Below are 20,170 nucleotides of genomic sequence, written 5' to 3'. Positions count from 1 at the left end.
GGAACGTTATCAAACTCTTCTTCTGGGGCTAGCAGTCGTGAGGAAAGAGCTATCGTCGATCATACGCCGCTGTTCACGGTGTCTTCTACTGCATAAACTGACAATGCTGTGATGGAACATGTGAAGATAATATTGAAGTTCCTTGTGGAATGGATAATGGAGGTGGCGACTAGTTTGGACGACTCTTTTAAGTCCCAAATGCCGCAGACCCTGGATCCATGAGGATCTAGCGGCGGAACGTATCGGTTTCTCCGGGATGCCAGGCGCTAAATGCTCGTATCGTGTTCTATGATTCGCAAGATTTTTCCAATGGTCGTAGCTAAAACGCGACTACTTGCCGGAGAAATCACGGGATTAATGGCCTTTTAGCAGGCAACAAGAACAGAACCGCGAGGGAAACACGAGGAAGAACAACCCTAAGCTTCAGCTGTTGAAGCACCGTGCATGTGTGGTGGAGAGTCAACTTGAGTCGATCCGAGTTATTACCGAGGATGAGAACGATGCGCAACGGGCAAATACAAGGCGTTTGAGCATGAGCCCCGTCCCCCTTCCTTCACGTGTTTCCCTGTCGATGCTCTTTTGCCTTCTTCCCAAATCAAACCGCACCCACGACGAATGCACTGCCAACTCAAAGCTCGCGTGGTCCGGCTTCGACGCTCCCTACCTCGACAATTTCGTGATTCGGGTCCGTCGGTCAGACGCAACTGTCACCGTCCGTCGGACCGATGTGAGACGAGACGAGACCCTCGAACATCGCGGGCGTGGTCCATCCGTTCGTTCCAAGAAACACCAAAACAAACGAAACTGTAACAGCCACGTAGAATACAAGCTTTCGGCCCGTGTCCGGGAGAAGCTGGACCGATGGAGCAAAAGACGAAAAGCCAGCACGACGCGACGCACGTTGGGACAAAAAATTGACCGCTCTGAGTTGGGAAGGGCTGGTGGTGGGGTCATTAGCAGTGAATGAATGGCGAGTACTGCTGCTAAGGCCAACGTCACTCAACGCCAACGGCTAATGTAGACTTTTCTGGTTCTACGTGCCCGGGCACAGCTGATCTGGTCTAAGGTATTTTCGGCGGTTTTTAGGGCCTCTTTAAATTAGGGGCACACATTGTAAATAACCTGTTGGGGATTGATGAACTATATAGCTTCTCTTAGCCTTAGGTACAGCTAAGCGATCCCGAGAGATTGCGATTCTCGTGTATGTCGCAGTTCTAATTCGGGACGGCTTCCCTTCAATTCAAGTACCCTAAAGCAAGTTTGGTTTTAGCCTTTTTACATTCACTTGTGGGGGCAATGGCACAACTAGGTATGCGTCGATCATCATCGATCTGCAAAATGGGTGTGGGAAGGGGTGGAGGGGGATCGTGGGTGAAGCCGTGCCTCGACAAGCTCCTTAAAGCCCCGTCGTGTCCGTTCGTACGTCGATTTGGTAACTCGGTCTTAACACGAGGGCCGTGCGAAGGCACCTGCAAAGGACATTTGGGGGACATTACAGCACCGAAATCGAACATGATTCCTCATCCTTTCCCTGCGAACCGTTGTCGCTTTTGACCTTTCTCTCATCCCGCAACAGAAGCAGAAGAAACGCAGAGTCACGCAGGGAAAAGAGATATAACCCCCCCCACCCCACCACTTCGTTCACGACCTCCACTCATTCCCTCGCTCGCTCTGCTCTCCATTCAGAAAAACAAAAAAACAGAGAGAGATGATGGCTCGCCTTCTTCCTCCTCCTCCTCCTCCCCTGCTCTTCGTCTCCTTCCTCTTCTCTCTCCTCACCTTATCTTCTTCTTCAACCACCCCCGCCGCCGCCGCCGCCGCCGACACCACCATCACACTCTCTCTCACTCCATTCCTCCCCGACCACCCCCAATCCTCCTCCTCCGCCGCCGCCTCCGACGGCAATTCGTCATGGCAATCCCAAATGCTGAACCTCCTCGCCGCCTCCTCCCTCACCCGCGCCCGCCACCTCAAGAAACACAATGCATCCTCCCCCTCCCCCACCCCCATCAAAGTCCCGACCTTCCCCCGCAGCTACGGCGGCTACTCCATAGATCTAGGCTTCGGCACGCCGGCCCAGACCCTCGCCTTCGTCATGGACACCGGAAGCAGCCTCCTCTGGTTCCCCTGCACCTCCCACTACGCCTGCGCCTCCTGCTCCTTCCCCAATTCCGACCCCTCCAAGATCCGCCGCTTCATCCCCAAGCTCTCCTCCTCCGCCAAGCTCGTCGGCTGCCGCAACCCCAAATGCGCCTGGGTCTTCGGCCCCACCGCCGCCTCCCGCTGCCGCGACGAATGCGCCTCCGGCCGCAACTGCTCCCAGCAGACCTGCCCGCCTTACCTCATCCAGTACGGCTCCGGCAACACCGCCGGCGTCTTGCTCTCCGAGACGCTCTCCTTCTCTAAGCACCGGAAGGTGCCGGGCTTCCTCGTCGGTTGCTCCGTGTTCTCGACCCGGCAGCCCGCGGGCATTGCCGGGTTCGGCCGCGGCCCGGAGTCGCTCCCCTCCCAGATGGGCCTCCGGAGGTTCTCCTACTGCCTCCTGTCCCGCCGCTTCGACGACACCTCCGCCAGCAGCGACCTCATCCTCGAACCCGGGCCGGGCTCGGGCTCGGGCTCGGGCTCGGGCTCGGGCTCGGGCGGTGACCGCAAGACCGACGGGGTCGTCTACACGCCGTTCCGGGCCAACCCAGGCCTCCCGGGCTCTGCCTTCAAGGACTACTACTACGTCGGCCTCCGCAAGGTCCTCGTCGGCGGGAAGGCCGTGAAGGTCCCGCACAGGTACCTCATCCCGGGCGCCGACGGGAACGGCGGGGCCATCGTGGACTCGGGCTCAACGTTCACGTTCATGGAGCGGCCCGTGTTCAATGCGGTGGCCGAGGAGCTCGAGCGGCAGATGGCAAACTACAGCCGGGCCAAGGGGGCCGAGTCGAGCATCGGGCTGAGCCCGTGCTTTAACGTGTCGGGGCAGGGTCACGAGGTGGCGATGCCGGAGCTGTCGCTGCAGTTCAAGGGCGGGGCGAGGATGGCCCTGCCGCTGGAGAACTACGTGGTGCTAGTGGGGGAGGGCTCGGGTGTGGTGTGCGTGGCGATCGTGACGGACGACGCCGCGATCAGCCCGGAGGTGAGCGGCGGTCCGGCGGTCATATTGGGCAGCTTCCAGCAGCAGAATTTCTACGTCGAGTACGATTTGGAGAACGAGAGGTTTGGGTTCAAAAAACAGAGTTGCAAAGTCGAGTGAAATCCATAAATCTCCTCTTAAATTTTCAATTTTTTTCCGGAATAATGTGCCATAGAGTATATATAGAAATAACAACATGACGACAAGGCGGCGGCGGGCAAAGTCCTGCGGCGTCCGCGGCCCGGGGGAGAGGGGCTACCGGCACGGTGGCTACGGCAGCATCGACAGTCAGGGTCGACAGTGTCATATATCGACGAATTTACGAATATCTAGTATAAGCTTTACATAGGAGAAATTAAATTATGAGTTTGATCAAAGTATTTAATTTTGGTGTGCACTTTGGATTGCTGACGATGATACATGGAAAAGAGCATATGGTTTATAGTGGCTGGACCACACCATGTGGCCGCCCCATTTCGTCTTCTTCTTCACCAATTTGGAGCTGTTGGAAATTTAATGTGCTTTTAGGTCACATGTTGTTTATGAATGAGATCAAACTTTTAGGTGAGGCCAAACTCAGATCACATTTTAGGTTCTTTTGGGTTTGGAAACATAAAGATATGAATGGTATCTCATAAAAAAGACTCGAGTCTGTCGTAGACAAACATAATTCAACTCGACATCGAAGATAAACACGAAATTTGAAGCGTACCCGAATTTAATTTCGATTCATTGTCACCCATGAATGTGTCGAATTATCATTGGATTCTATTCTCATGTGCAAAAAATTGAAATGCTTATAAGTTATGAATTAAATAGGTCTTATAATCATTGTTGGTGTGCAAAAAAGTGTAATTCAACTCGAAAACTATAACACGAAATGCAAAGTGTACCATAGTTCAATTCCTCGTCGTTTCTAAAAGAGTCAATTGTCGTATCGAGAAGGCTAAACATTGTTGTAAACTGAAAAACAAGCATGACTCGTGGTCATTATTCGGACGATATTCGACGGATCCCGATTCGCAATGCACTTCGTTTTCTTTATTCGGTTTTATCCGGACTTTGCGTTTTTCGTGACTTTTTTTCAAGTCTGTGAATGTTGTTGCTACGATAGAGCAAACGCACATTCGCATATGTGTACACACCCGCACCTCGAGTCCCATTAGACATCATTTACGAGAACAATTTCATGCAGAATGCGTACTTAGATACCAAATCTCATGATCATTTTTATATGGGTAAGCCAAGATGATGGAAGCAAAGAATCCTACAGCAGGAGAGAGAGAGAGAGAGATAGAGAGAGTTTGTCCATGGACAAAGTAAAGCAATGATTAAGGAAAGAAAAAGGGCCGCCAATGGAAAGCATGGCTTCGAGGCTTCTGATGGAAGCAAAGCTCCAATGGAAAGATCTAATCATCATGATAAAAAGGTGGTAAAGGTATCCTTTCTTTAACCGGCTCCGGCCAAAGAAAAGCATAGAAGATGAAAGTCATTCGATTCTTTTAATGGATTCCGCAACGACCCAACAATCTTTATTACTTTTTATTACTTTTCATGGCGGATTCTCTCGACCTAAGGACCTTAATTTTTTACCTTTCCGAGAATGATAGGACTTCCATGTAAAGAAACCAACGTTAGGTACGATGGAGATGGGCCGGATGGCGCTCATAAGTTATGTTATCGAGTTTTGGAGAGGACAAGGAGGGGGAGGGGAGGGGAGGGGGGTTGAATAAAGAAGAACAAGAAGGGGGATGATGAGTCATCCCCACATGGCTTTCCCAATTGCACTTTGGAATCTCCCTCTATCGCCGGCCATTATCGGAGCTTCCAAAAACAGCGTGGGGCATTTGGACAATGTAGGGGGGGGGGTTGTCCGGGTCATCCTTCGTCGGGCCCTCGCGCTCTCGGGAAATAGGAAGATGTACCGTCTTGACCATCAACCGTCACAATCGGTTCGTCCCACGCGTCCCATGAACCGGGGGAATTTGTGCTTTTTTTTTTTTCTCTCTCTCGAACGGTTCGAATTCCACTCGAATCGAACGGTTACGGCGCGACGGGGGTTGCTACTTGGAAAGAAGACCGAGAAAAAACGGGGTCTTTCCAGCGTTGCGTGCACGGTGAACCCGAAGACTTTTACGGGGGGGAGCTTTCTTGCTAGCGATGGCCGAGCGCCGAGTCAAGGAAGGTGGAAGCAATGGGAGAGAGACACGATTGGCGGAGCGAAGGAAGAAAAGTTGCGGAGGAGTCCTCTCGGGACGGCATAAGACGAGGGTGACTCACTCGTTCGAATGATGGTGTTCGTCTTTGGTCTTTGACGGGTACTCTTTTGTCTGTTTTTGCTCTTTTGCTTTTTTGGTTAGAGAAACCAAACAACTACTTATACATGAAGGTATTCATGAAACTCGGAATGCTTTATTATTATTTTTTTTCCTAAAGCTACCCGGGCATGGCGGGCCGGGCCCGAGGCCTAGAAATTTTATCCCGGCCCGCTGAGACGCGCCTATTTCCTCGACCGAGCCCGCTTATTTGGTGGGCGGGCTGGGGGGCCCGTAGACCTCGTGGCCTATGATTGGTAACTATCGAAATCGAAATGCGGGAATTTAATTTTTCTCATTTTCTTTGAATGGATCAATACTTTAAGTATTTTTCGTAATTTATTATTAATGACAATATTTTTTAAAAAGGGTTAATGCCGTGAAAAATCTCAAACTAGTACACATGTGGCAAATTTACTCCATATTAATTTTTTGACCATCAAGAACTCCAAACTGGTACATTTGTGACAAATTTATCCTCCATTAGTTTTCGTTAACTTGGATTAATACCACGAAAAATCACAGACCGGTAAAACTGTGAAAAACGGAGGGTAAAACCCCAAACCGCTACACTCGTCAGCTATCATGTATCATCCAACTTAACAATTTGGCAGTAAAGTGTAACGGAAACTAATGGAGGGTAACTTGTCACAGGTGTACCAGTTTGAGATTTTTTGGGGGTCAAAATATTAGTTTGGGGTAAATTGGTCACAAGTGTGCCAATATAGGATTTTTTCGTGGTATTAATCCTTAAAAAAAGAGAGTAAATAATTCGGACTTTATATCGAACCGAGTAATTTGGTTTTTTCTTCTCCTTTATTTGGGCCGGGGCAAAATTCCCTCTAGGCCCGGCCAGTTCGAGCCGCTAATTGGGCCTCTGGTACGGAAAAAAAGTTAAGGCCTTGCTGAAGTGGGCTTTGAAGGCCCATAGCCGGTGCGACAATTACTGTACGTGTATGTAGTAGGCGTTACACTTGACTTCATGCATAGTGCTACGTCCGGTCCGACATATTTAGATTAAAAATCATGTACCATATGAAATGGACGTACGAATAGATTTGTAATTTCAATTGGTGTTAATATATCCCCACGGCATTCATGTGCGCAAGATGGAAACGCATGGTGAGCATCTGACAAATCGCATATATAGAATTTCGCTGAGAAAAGATAAATTAAAATTAACAAACAATTATGTCAAACATTGCATATTTGTAAGTGAAAAAGGGCACAAAAAAAGACCGTATGATATGCGTATGTATTAATAAGATGTTCGAAGGAACTGTGGATTTGGTTCGACGGTAATTGAACCAACTTGAATCAATACAGAGCCAAGCTGGAGCTCAGCTTGAAACTCGACAAGACCGTACATTCCTACAATTATGTGTACGGGGGTTAAATATATAACTTTAATGACTCGCGTGTTTTTCTTGATAATAAATGATTTCTAACAAGATAATATAAACTCGATTAGACTCAACGAGGTTCACGAGCCTAAGGGCCCTAGCCGTCGTCATTGTTTACGTGAGGGCTCGCATGTCCTTACCAATGTAGCAACAAACCATTTGTTTTAGCAAAAAAGGAAAAAAAAAATACAAACCATTTGACGACGAGGGTGGCTTAATCCCTCGATCACGGATGACTGAGGATGGTTCGGATCCTTCCTTCCTTTGTCTTTTCTTTTCACATTTGTAAAAATATCCTTTTTTGCATTGTCTCGTCCTTAAAAAAGTTGGCGTGACATCAAATGTCTGCTCCTCAGTACCTTATGGCCTTCTAGAGGACGCACAGAACATCGTTCTCTCCGCTTCGAGAGTCGGTTCGAGAACGACGGTAAAGTACACAAAATTACGAAAAAGAAATCAATACGCTCAAAGATCGAAACCCAACTTCGAGCGACCCCACGATATCGATCGGAAGAATTCGGTGCATCGCTAACAATTACAGCCGCTACAATTCCTCGGTCGAGATAGCTCAGGGGGTCGAACTTGGCGGGGCCCAGGCTAGCCCAGCCCCCAGCGTGGGGGCCGCGGCCGGCCGTGGGACCAGCATCAGCGACGGCCGGGCCGGGTCGGCGGGGCTCCGAATAGCGGGACCCGACGGCCCGGGGCACGTTGAAAGTTCGTTGTCGAAGCCTCCCTCCGAGTTTTTCAACCCCGTCGTCACCAAGAAGCAGCCACCAAACGGCCAAACCAACCCCCGTCTCCGCGCGCGATCCACCCATAACTTCTCTCTCTCACTTTATTCCATTGCTTGACCGGTGGATCACCGCCGCCGGCTTCTCCGCTCCCCCGCTCTCCTCCGCCTCCGCCGGATTCTCCGTCCGCCGCCGCCGAGATCCGTCGCTTCTGGCGGGAACGACCCAGGGTCGCGGCCATGTGGCGGTCGCTCTGGCGATCGATCGATCGCTTCTCTCCTCAGTACTTCAAGTGAGTCCGTCCTTTCCGGAAATCTCTCTCCCGTTCGGGGGTGGGGGGAAACTTTAGGAAAACTCGCGCATTGCTTGCCGTCGATGGTGGATCGTTTGTGCTGCTGCTTGTTCGATTGCTTTTTTTTTGGCGGTTTAGAAAATTTCTCGGTGCTCGATCGAGCGTGGGATGTGATCTCGAGAAATGCCGCTTCTTAGCGAATTGAGGTGTCGTCGAGCCAGTTCGATGAATCGAACGAGTCGCGGAAACGAGGGCGGCTCGGTGGCGACGCTTGTGCGATCAGTGGTGTGGACATAGGTGCTGGATGTGGTTGATATCGCTTCGTTCTTCTTCTTTTAGTTTGGCTTAGAAATTTTCGGTGCTCGATCGAGCGTGTGGGATGTAATCTCGAGAAATGCTGCTTTTTAGCAAATTGAGGTGTTGTCGAGCCAGGTCGATGAATCGAACGAGCCGTGGAAACGAGGGCGGCTCGGTGATGATGCTTGTGCGATCAATGGTTTGGACATAGGTGCCGAATGTGGATGATATCACTTCATTCTTCTTTTAGTTTGGCATGTGTTCGCTGAGGATGTAATCGTCACTGCTTAATGCTATTTTATCCTTTTTAGCTTATTGGTTTGTTGATGTCATTTGCATTTTATTGCGATGCAGATATGTTATCAACGAGTTGCGGGGAATCAAGGTTGTAGATAGGAGTAATAGGGTAAGACGACAGAGCTGGTACATTACATCATTTTCACCTCAATGTTTCGCTGTTTGGTCATACTGATCCCTTCTTTTCTATTCTTCTAGGAGATGGTAATAGATTTGATGCAGTCTATAGTAGAGACAGTCACCTACGGAGATAGGCACGATCCATTGATTTTCGAGTATGAGTGGCTCGTGACCTCAATCAATTATTATTTTTTTTTACATCAGCATCTTAATTTACGTCACACTTATATTCTGAATGTTTCAGATACTTCATGGAATACCAAGTTATGGCAGAGTTTGTCCGTGTCTTAAGGATCAGCAAAAATTCAAGGATAGAGGCAACTTTGCTTCAGTATCTGAGCATAATGATTCAGAACATTGACAGTGAGCATGCAATATGTAAGATGACACATTGAACTTCCATATGTGTAGGCCCAGGTCACAACTTATCTCCCCCTCCCTCCTCGCCATAAACACCCACTCACCAAGAAAGAAAAGATCCACTTTCCCGTGTGCATTGGGGGAAGAAAATGTTTGTGTTATGGATGTCCCAAGTTTGTGGAGAGAGAATCTATTCTCCGCAGGGAGTGGACCTTGTTCATTCTTATTCTCCTGAATTTATTGGCCTCTCTCGAATCATTTCTGATGCTTGTGTTATTGTATCCTGCAGATTATTGTTTTAGCAATGACTACATTAATAACATCATAGCACACCCGTATAAGTTTGATGGAGGAGACTTGGCTCCATATTACATATCATTTTTAAGGTGTTGATATTTCTCTCTCTCTCTCTCTACATTTAGTGTTGTCGACATTGCCCAGAGCATCAAAATGTTGGACCCCCAGAGAGTCCATAGTATTTTGCAGGGGTTAGGGATGCATTTGCAGTCAGAAGTTGTACATTGATTGGTGGAGAAGTGTCATTTATCTCTTGGTTAAGATTTAACATGGTCGTGCTGATATGCATAAAATCTTTTTTGTAATAGCTACTTCTGCCTGATGTTATTTTCTTTTGTTCCTTTTCTTATTTTCTGTTGTAATCAGAGCAGTGAGCAGCAAAATAAACAGAGACACACTCTGCCTTCTTGTGAAAGTTGATGGGGTAAGTTGGGTTACTTTCACGAATAAAAGAGTAGTGCTATTAGTGGATCTCTGCCTTCTACTTATGAAAAAGAAAGATCTCTGCGTTCTGGCATTATTATATATGCAACTTGAGTGGATCTATCTCACATACAATCTGAAATGCCCTAGAAAAAGCTTTTACAAGAGTACAGCATGCGCTCCTTCTGAATGTTAGAAGGGCTTTGCGCCAAAGTTGCATTTACAAAATGGAAGGACCTGGGACAATAAACATGTTTCTGTAATTTATCTGTTGATTGCATGCATCAATTGCTGGCTGTGGTTATATCACTGTAATTAACCAGTATTATAAAATTTTCCTCTCATCCTGTGGTATCCGTTAGTTGTTATATCAAAAGTTTCACTATGAAATTACCGAGTCCTTAATAGTTCAAATACTTCTCCATCTATCACAAGTAAATCAGTGCCATCCATCTACAGAGGATTGTGATGGTATATGATTACCAAGGCATAGACAACTCTTTGCCATGCGTTGGAATTTCACTTTTCCTGTAATAGTGTTTAAGAAGGAGCAGGCCCAGGTGTTCGATGCCTAGGTCTAATAAAACATGCAAAATTTAAATGGAATTGTTACATTTTTACCTGCATCTTGGAAGTCACATGAGTGCAGAACATTATTTGTGCACGTGTGTATTTTCTTATAGGCTGTTTACATTGTCTAAATCTTCATCCGACAAATCTTGTGCTTTGTGAATTAATGTTTGCATTTTTGTGCCCTCTAATAATTTACACTTGCAATTCTAGGACAATGTAATCTCCTTCCCCTTGTATAGTGAAGCTCTTAAATTTGCTAGACATGGGGAAAAGATGATCCAGACAGCTGTACGTGCATTAAGTCTCAATGTGTACAATGGTACAGTACTGGATTATTTTTTATCTGCTAATAAGTGGTTTAAATAGTAGAACCAATTGTTCTCGAGTTTCTTTTGAAACATCTTGCTCTTCTTTTATGCAGTCAGTGATGACATGGTCTTTCGGTTTCTAACAAGTCCTCCAGTATCAGATTACTTCTCAGATTTGGTGCAGAGTTTAAAAGAGCAATGCATCCGTTTAGATACTATCGTGCATGCCAACAAGTATGTCGCTGTGAGTTTATGATGATTATGAATGTATCTTCTCTTTTTGGTCAATATAATAAGATGAACCTTATCCCAGTGTGGTTGTCTGTAAGCACTCACAGTAGGAGATGCCTTGCTCTTTTCCAGTGAGACATCCCCTCAAGGACGAATAAAGGAGATACAGTTGGATACCGACAAGGTAGTAGATGACCTTTACTACTTGAAGGACATAATATGTATTGGTGAATTGCGGCTGAGCAGATGTGTTATGGAAAATCTTCTCAAATTGCTCGTCCTTCCTGCCTTAATACCATTATTGCAGTTTGAGGAGAAAAGCGTAAGATATTGCTCTTGAGGCTCATCTTCTTGCATTTCTTGGAGCATCTTAGTGTTTGTAATGCTTGTTGGTAGGCGTAAGACTTTGCAGGACGACTGCCAACTATTCTAAAAGCTTAAACTGTTAGATGAAGACATGATTTAATATTTAAAGTTTTAACGCTTTGACTCACGCATAGGCTGGACTTTGGCTTAAGACTAAAGCGTGGAAATATATAATGGAGGAGACAGACGGGGGCCTAGAAATATTTGAACTCAGGGCCTCCTACTCTGCTATCATGTGTGATTTTGTGGGACTATTGCCATCCATTCTAGAAGATAAAGTTGTTAGATGGAGGTGTGATTTAGTATTTGAATACTTTAATAGTAGGCGTAGGCATTATTTCTCCTTATGTTCATTAAAGCTTGAAGTTGGCTATGAAGCATATAGAACTTGCATATGAGGCCTGATTAAAGTGAAGCTGTGAAAGATCGAATTATCTAATGATAAGATGCATCAATTACAATTCAAAGTGGACGGAAGAGAGTTATCATTAAGATGTTCACCTAACGTGCGACACACGGTTGTGTTGCAATCTGTCAAAGACTTGCAACACTTACATTGTGGAGAGGGATTTCTTTCTGCATATTACATCTAGCTTTATGGGTTTTTCATACAACTTCATTAGTGACTCCTCCAGTGGATATTTTTTCCTGGATCCTTACATTTGTGATTGATGATCTTGTCCTTGTCTTATATGCAAAGCAGCCAATATTGTCCTGCATGTTTAAGAGCTTGTTCAAAACTACGTTGCTGAAAATGTGTAGTTTTGTAGTTTGGATTGTCAGAGTAATGTGGTGCTATACTTTTTTATGTGTGAATTCATTGTTCGGTTTTGTCCAGGACTCAATTTTTTCTGCTGTCACTTCTCTCTACATAGTTTCTCGTATTCTTCAAGTTGTTGGCGGGAGATCTTTGATTAACTTCATTGCTGGCGTTATTTTATATCCTTATCTGGCATCGAGCAAGGAAGACGCTTCTCAAGTAAACAACTGTGATGGAACTAGTGGCAGTGATTCATTTTCGAGATATATGTCAAAGCTGGAAGCAGTCGTTTATGCGGAATTTGATTCCGAGGGAACAGAAAACATCAATGGAGATAATTCTCTTGGTTGCCTGGTGGGGTACAAATCATGTGATTCTCCTTCAGTCAGCTGCAATGACTATAAGATATGCACTAAAAGGTCCGTGGATTGATTTCAACTTGATCTTTCCTTCTCAAGTCGGGGTCTGGCACATTGCTAAGACTGCTCCTTTTTATCCCTCGTTGATGGATCTAAGTAGTACTCATCCAAAAAGTTAGGATTGGGGTATTTCTTTTCTCGATCAGTCGTGAAAAATAATATCATGCTCATTTACTCGTGCTTATTTATGTGTTAACCACAGATATTACCTTCTAAGGTGCTTAGGATATAAAGTCTGTCTATACTTTTGTGATAACAAACTCCTTGAACTTCAAGTTTATGCAATCAATACCTTGTGGCCCATTTTCTGTTGATAACTTATCTACTATTTGGGCTGATCGAGCTTAAATTTTTATCAAGAGACTTTTCTCCTCCTAAACTTTACCTTTATGAATGTATTAAAGTGTAAGTCATCGTGAAGTATCAGATGCAAAATTAAGAAAAACATAATTGAACATTGCATGACCGAAAATATCTTGCTTCTTGAATTTTTGCTACTATGCCCTTGTAGCATGTGATTAAGTCAATATTTTTTACATCATAAAGGTCCTTGAAACTATATGAAAGAAGTATAAATTTCAGAAATTGAAGTTTTTCATCACTACAACCATATTGTATAGAAAGTTAATTATGATGCAGTTAATCGGCAAGGAAGTCAATCGTAAGTACAGTTCCACACTTTGTTAACTTCGAAGATGAGTGAGAAGATAAATGAGAGAGATTTCTTGATTCACACGAGACCGTACAGAAGGTAGCTAAAACTTACCTATTCAGACTTTAATTCTTGGAGATTCTACTTCATTGGCTGCAAGAACATGCCATTATTATATCATTTGTTGGTTTAATCCTTTTGTAATTCTCTTTCTAGTTTTCTTTTGGCTCTAATTAAGATCACAGTTGCGCATCTTTGAGCACAAGGTCTTTTTAACATGTGAAGCTTCTAGCTGGTCGAGTGTTCCACACCTGAATTTTGGTTCTTTTGTGTATTTCAGGAACCTTTAAAGCTAGACATTGCATACATCTAAATAAGTCTGGGCCATTGAATCTGCTTTGGTCCACCAATAGATTTATCATATGGCCCACACCATATTCAATGGTTCAGATGCATTGTGTCTGTGCCATATTTTTCCTTAATTAGGACTTTTGAATTTGTACAGACTCCTGAGATAGATAGTGTGGTTGGCTTGCAGGAATGGAATACTTGGATATGTCTTCTCTGACAATCCCACTCTGTTGTTATCATCCCTGTACTTGTTGCTCATTTTAGCGGAAAGTAAAGGTAATTGGCTCTATGATTATTTCTAGAACGAATTCAATCCGATACTTACAATTTCTCTTTCGTTTCATATGTATGATCAGATTGTGACGATTTTCTCAGCAGAACGATCAGGTCAATAGTACTTCCGAAAGAAAAGGTAGTTTTATGTCCTATGCAGTGATCCGATAATGTGGATGGCTTGGTTAAGCTGTAAATTTGGAGTTTTGACTTGAGCTTTTCTTAAGCTGCCGCTTTACCAATAGTTAACTCTTATTTCTGCAACAGCTCAATTTGTTGTCATGTTCCCCTCTGGAAGAAACACAACCAGAAGAAGTAAATAGGCTCCCTACACTAGTGAATTATAATTTCTGCAATAACTCCATATGTTGTTTCCCTCCGGAAGAGACAAATTAAGTGAAGTAAAAATATTTTTCAATTCCTCATTCTCCGAGTTAAGAAACAGAAGAAATATATGCACTTTCTCATATATTATTTTACTCAGCTCATATTTTGTTCTAGATGTAGTATCTTCTTCTATAAAGTACCATCATCCATCTAAAAATATAAATAAAAAAAACATGCTCAACGGACTATAGATGTGTGGTTGTAAGATGGGTAGGGTATCTACCTACCTTTTGAGGCTATGAATCCACTTTGTGGACAGCTTTTCTTAACTTTGAAACCTAGAATCTACTCTGTGGCACCTTGTAACCTCCTGGATACTTGAACCTGTTGATTCCCATATATTTAGGAGAATTGCACTTTTTTCCACAGTTTTGTCAACCAAATCAAAGTTTCATGTAGCTAAATATTAGCATATGAAAGCACATTGCTTAATTTCTAATGTGGAAACAAAAGAAATTTACTCAGTGGAGAAGTGTAATATGTCAACAGACTAGCTGGGGAAAGATCCACAAGGACTTGCATGAACTTCACTTGTCCCTTCCTCCCTCTCTCATCAAGCCCTAGAAAGGGACAGAAAGGCCACTTAACAAGTGGATTTGTTTGAAATGATTAGGGTTTAGTTATGTGAGACAAAAGACTTTAATAGAATAAAGAAGAAATGTTGCACTTCTTTTCCTCTAGTTGATATCTATAGTCTACTAATGTGGTGGTACTCCCGTTCAGGGTAATCTATTTATCTGTTATATCAATATCAGGTAGATACATGGCTCCGAAACTCGGAACCTACCTTATAATTAGAGAATCTGAAATTTGGAAACCACGAATTTTGCATGAACTTTCAATTGCCAAAAGAAGAAAAAGGAAGAATGGAAGAGAAAAATATTAGTCTAATGCACACTACAGAGCCTACCTAGCCATACGAGCTCGATAAATTCCATAAGCTTCACAAGTTTTGCTGCACATTCCTTTCGTATAGCTGATTTCTACAGTTTATAGATAAAAGTGGAAGGAAGAAGGTGTTCACTGCTCTAATTTAATGTAGTAGTATATTATTATTACACTATTCATATCAGTGTTATTTAATTTAAGTATTAAATGTGAGACTGATGAAGTATGATCACTATATTATTACTGCTGCTCGATTACTGTGAGTCTATAGTTATTAAGCTCTGTTTCTGTTACAGATTGTCGATGTGTTGTTGAAAGTCCTAGCAAATCCACAACTTACTGTACTAACATACCGGCAGACAGGGTGGTTCCTGGAAAAATGGTTGGGTTTTCAAGGAATGAAGCTTGGGAATGATTGCTCCATGCTTTTTAATGTAAGAGTTTGGCCGAGTGAATCTTGGTTTCTTCATGAATATGTTGCTGAAGTTTCATGTGAACTGTTGTTAACACGAACATAGAAAACAGAATACTGAAGTTTTCTAAAGTTTTATATTTTTTAGTTTTCATTGACAGACTTCGTATGAGAAATCCCGTGAGCGACTTCAGAAAGAACTTGATGGACCCTGGTTCGATTACATCCCTGATACTCTGAGAAATGAGTGGGAGAGCTGCAAGAAAGGTGCATTTTGTTTTCTGTACTGTCAAGTTTATTTAAGTTCCTAATTTTTTAGATTAGAATTAGGGTTCCATTTTATGGATACGAGTTACTGAAAGTTGAGCTAAATCTTGGATGATTCCAGAGGAGCTCCTAGTATATTATCGATCATTTTTGCTGAAGTTTTGTATTCTAAACCGTCTTCGCATGATAATGATATCCATCACTATTAGGCAATCTAAGTTTTCTGGTAACAATTGGAGTTGTACGCCGCAAAGAATACACTTTGGAAATCTTCTTTGGCCTGATTTTTGGTGAATAATGATGCATTTTCCCAGAGTGATGAGTTGCATTGTCAGGGAGACAGTGAAAGTGGAATCCATATAGGCTTAAAAGACAAAAGTATAGTAAATTATTCTCTAACCCTTTCAAAAAGTAGAAGGAACGATGAGTGTATCTGAACTAAAAGATTTTTAGCCTTTCTAGACGAGATTAGGAATGGACCCTTTTACGTGGGGGTGGGTGAGGTACAGAAGAAAATAACAACATGATGTTACAGACTGTTAATTGAAGTAATGGAAATTGGTTTTGCATGCAGATCTTGAGGAGCCCGTGAACCGGAAAGACCCCCTTTTCGCGCTAGAGCTTCATATCGACCTGCAAAAAGACGACAGTATTTTTCTGGACCACTCTAGAGTTAGTATAGCATTCCTTTTTTTTCTGTCTGTTGAGCTGTGAGTAACTTTCGTGTTAATGTTATAGGCTGTGCAACAACATCTTCAGTTTCTTGGCTACGGATGGTAGATGCAGTGAAGGTTTGACTTTTCAGCTCCTTGGATAACTGTTTGAGTATATTTTCAATTCTGACCAAAAAGAAGGTCATATTTGCAACTATGGCTAAATCTTTTTGTTAGAAGCATACAATTGTGTTGATCTTTGACAAATAACTAAACACAGAGCAAGACTGCTAGTTCTTTTGGTGGGAATAGACTGTGAGTTGATAACGGTGCTTAATCTGGTTCCTTGAGAAATAGTTGAACTTGCACCGAGCCTCTTGACTGGTTCTTGCTATTTCTCCAGTGTACAACGAAAACCAAAGAATTTGATAGTGATCGCTGTAGCTTTATTGCATTTGGTGGGTTTTTATATTTGTCTTGGTGAATCCAGTGACTAGTGTCTGGCCAAGAAAAAAGTGCAATGATTTCTCATCATCAAGCACTGTAGCTTTAGTTTTCTTTTGTTGTCTTGATGCTATATCTGCTTCATGTGGTCCTACTTTTTCCTTAAGTGTAAATTTTATTTGCAATATTTCGAACTCATCCTTTTCTCTGCAGTTTCTCTATTGGACCGTGCAATTGCACTGTTTATTGTGAACATGGCCTTTATTTTTCTAGTTGGAACATCGTTTTCTGTTCATTTGCATGAAATGCTTGATTGCTCAAAGTCCTTATAGATTACAGCATATCTTCCACAGGCTTTTGTTCTGCATCTTCAGCTGAAGGCATTGATTTGGAAGCAAGATCGACCCGATAAACTGGTGCTCGATGGGGAAACCCTTTCCACTTCCGAATCCTGGAAAACACGTTCTTCAGATCAGTCATCTGCAAATTTTGGGGCAGAGGTTGCTCTAGGTCGAACGGCAATCCTATATTTTCTTATCTGCCTGTCTTCACTTTAATTTAAGATGATATTCGTTAATATGATGAATGAACCTTGCAGGATCAGCATTCTCTTGCAGAATTGCATTTTCTAATGCAGGGATTCGTGACATCTACGTGATACCTGTCTCTAAAGGCAAAACTGGCAAACTGCTTCTTATGGAGAAACATCCATTCCGGACTCAAAAGGGTGTCGTAATTGCTATTGCTCCACTGCCAGGTTTAAGTGTAAGTGTAAATGCTATTAGTCATCAGTCTCTTCTGGCCCCAAGAAATTGGGGAACTTTGGTCTGCTAATGAGTGTCGTCTCCATTAGTCATTTACATGATTCTTGAAAGAGGCTGATAAACTATGATAAACTCTTGCTTCCTGGGGAGTTCTTCAATACTCTTCTGCCTATAGGCTTTTAATTTCCACTCTTTTAGGAGCATAACTCCAATTGACCAGAAAGAATTCGAGTGCTCGTTTTAAAAAGAAGCATTAGTTAGCGTACAAAGTGTGAAGTTATGATATTTTAGTAACGGACTCTGCTAATAGCAGATTTGTAATAGGATGAGATGTTTGTTGGAAAAGCAAGAAGTTTGAGAAGGAGGTACTATTTTTCTCTGCTAGATTTTTCAACAAGAAACCTTCATGTTTCCTGAACAAACACAGGCATTTCCTGTCATGTTGCTGTATGATATTAATAGCGGTGTGGTTAAAGGGCGAAGGGAAGATCTAAAAGGGCAGACTTAGAAACTTTAAGGAAAGATCTCGAGTGCTTATGTTTTATTGAAAGTGTAAGCTAGTAAAACTTCACAGCATCAGAGGATCATGTAGATGAGCGAATTAGTGGTGAAAGACTTGATGGTTGTTACTGCTGTATATGTTAGTTTAAATATTACGAGCAATCACTAATTTGTAACGTCTGATTGAATCTGTTGAGCTCAATGGCCCTTATACCTTCTTGGCATCTCTGTCAGCACATTTTCTGGCATCCTCCTCTAGTTAGATATAATTCATATTATATCAAGAAAGCAACAGAATGATAACGAGGGAAATGCATCTAGATTAGGGTGGAACCACTCATGAATTAGAAGGAAGAAAACAAAAAATTTTAGGCTCCTTTTTGTTTCATGGAAAATAAGTGATTTGGAAAACATTTTCCTAAAAATAATTGCTTGTATCACTTGAAACAATTGGCCAATGAAAATTGTTGTCATTATTGACAACTAATTATGTCTAAATTTACCCACCCATGGGTAGCTCAGTTGGTTAGGGCGTACTTGGGATTGTGTGGTTAGGCGCACTGGTCCCAGGTTCGATTCCCCAGCTGAGCACTTGTGATTTAAGTGGGGGGCCATGGCGGTGGGTTGCTGTGCTAGTCTCCCCCGAGGAATAGTCGAGGTGCGCGCAAGCTGGCCCGGACACCTCGGTTACCAAAAAAAAACATAAAAAAATTTATGTCTAAATTTATTTCATTCATTCATTTTTTTAAATGATACAAGTGATCATTTTTAAGAAAATGTTTTCCAAATTATATTTTTCGGGCAAATCAAATGGAGCCTTAGTGGCTCACAGAAGAAAACGTATTGGAGATGTATAAAGCTGTTGGGTTGACCAATCGTCCTTTCCCTTTTTTTCATTTCAATTTTCCATCTTCTAATTTTGATCAACTCTGTTTACGGCTCCCTAGATAAGAGATACATCTTCTCTTGTTGCCACTTGGCAAGTTATTTGAGACAAAATTATCTAAAATGCCCAAATAGGTACTGCCATAAGACAGAAAAAAGACAACATGCACAGCTAAGATGACTTTTCTTTCCTTTCTAACAGCCGAAGATAGACAAGGAACATCCTACGTGGTTGCACCTTCAGGTAAGAGAGTTTGATCCCCGATTTGATTCAAGCAAGACGAAAAGCCACCATTCAAAGAGGTCTAATAATGCCACGGATGGGAGGTGGACACTGGGTTTTCCCAATGCAGAGGCTTGTACGGCAGCTCAGTTGATGATACTTGAGGAAACAAGAAGACAGAGATCATTCGTCGAACGGCAACTTGCTCTGATGCTCCGGGACAATGCTCTTGTAGATTAAGTAGACGCTCAGGGTAACTGATGCTAGGTTGCTAAATTGTTGTAACCTTGTACATTAGCTCGCTAACTAAATTCTTAGTTTTCTCTTTTCCCTCTCGTTCTGTCTCTTTCTTGCCCCTCTCCTGTTCTGGGTTTTCAAGTGTCAATTTGGTACCAGTTTTGCTGTATAGTATAGTGTAATCCTCGTCACAAACAATGCACCCTGTAATATATTGTTTGTGTCCGGCCAAAGGAAGTCACGGATGATTCCTCATTCTTCCTTTTTTTCCTTAGAGCATTGCTTTGTGGTGACTAAGAGCAGAGACATTGCGGATCACATTGTAATGTATTTATTTCTGTTATTGGATCGACATGCTAATAATGTCAAGACTTCCTATTCGAATTGCATACTCATTGGTTTTTCGAATTCATACCAAAGTCTGCGCCTGTCGGCTGTGGAAACTTTGTCTGTTGGTTGGTTTCCTTATGAGCAATGAACTGCATACTGAGTTAAAGCACGAACGGTTGTCCCAATCTGAGGGAAAGGAAGTAGAGAAAGATGGGCTTGATGGAGGAACTTGGGAAGTTTGAGAATATTGTCAAGACTGTCTTCCCTTAGTATGAACTTCATTTAGCATTCTTATGGTGGCTCTGGCTTGCATTGCTTCTTCGAATGAACCAGAATGAAGTTCGCGATTCAAGATGCTGGATCTGATACATACAAGTGATTTCTCAATACAAGTAATGGTGTTTTACTTTTTCCATTTCTGTAGCTTTCTAATAGTCACTTTGAATAATCTAAAACCTTATAAAATATGCAAATATTGACATCTAGTGTCATATGGATCTGTTTTTTTTTTTTTCATAATTTCTAACTCTTTTTTTTCTTTTATTTCATCCTCAAATTTTAGAGGAAAATTGTAAAGTGTTTTTAAGCTG

General features: G+C 42.9%; 2 protein-coding genes across 5 annotated transcripts; both read left to right on the top strand.

Annotated features, from left to right (window-relative positions):
- The first annotated feature begins 1,641 nt into the window (after positions 1–1,641).
- On the top strand, positions 1,642–3,616 carry LOC115671559 (probable aspartyl protease At4g16563). Its single transcript, XM_030593185.2, has one exon. The coding sequence runs from the start codon at positions 1,709–1,711 to the stop codon at positions 3,239–3,241; it is 1,533 nt and encodes a 510-aa protein (XP_030449045.1). The 5' UTR covers positions 1,642–1,708; the 3' UTR covers positions 3,242–3,616.
- A 4,126-nt stretch (positions 3,617–7,742) lies between these two features.
- Positions 7,743–19,522, top strand: LOC115671476 (protein TRANSPARENT TESTA 9-like). 4 transcript variants are annotated; one of them, XM_056302803.1, is made up of 19 exons: positions 7,743–7,862; positions 8,514–8,565; positions 8,655–8,731; positions 8,821–8,954; positions 9,226–9,322; positions 9,600–9,657; positions 10,440–10,548; positions 10,651–10,771; positions 10,901–11,090; positions 11,973–12,313; positions 13,504–13,592; positions 13,673–13,728; positions 15,224–15,298; positions 15,438–15,543; positions 16,118–16,192; positions 16,282–16,334; positions 16,994–17,150; positions 17,239–17,405; positions 18,993–19,522. In XM_056302803.1, the coding sequence occupies exons 1-19, from the start codon at positions 7,810–7,812 to the stop codon at positions 19,251–19,253; spliced, it is 2,271 nt and encodes a 756-aa protein (XP_056158778.1). In that variant the 5' UTR covers positions 7,743–7,809; the 3' UTR covers positions 19,254–19,522. The 4 variants fall into 4 exon arrangements, with proteins under 4 accessions (XP_056158778.1, XP_030448909.1, XP_056158779.1 ...); XM_030593049.2 differs by having other exon boundaries at positions 15,161–15,298; XM_056302804.1 differs by lacking the exon at positions 7,743–7,862 and adding an exon at positions 7,926–8,370 and having other exon boundaries at positions 15,161–15,298.
- Positions 19,523–20,170: the final 648 nt, after the last annotated feature.

Source organism: Syzygium oleosum, unplaced genomic scaffold (genome assembly GCF_021117445.2).
Source record: "Syzygium oleosum isolate NSW1041296 unplaced genomic scaffold, Sole_v2.1 Sole_v2.25, whole genome shotgun sequence".
Taxonomy (NCBI): domain Eukaryota; kingdom Viridiplantae; phylum Streptophyta; class Magnoliopsida; order Myrtales; family Myrtaceae; genus Syzygium; species Syzygium oleosum.
The sequence above is the reverse complement of the archived record's forward strand: the minus strand, read 5'-3'. Positions and strand labels throughout refer to the sequence as shown.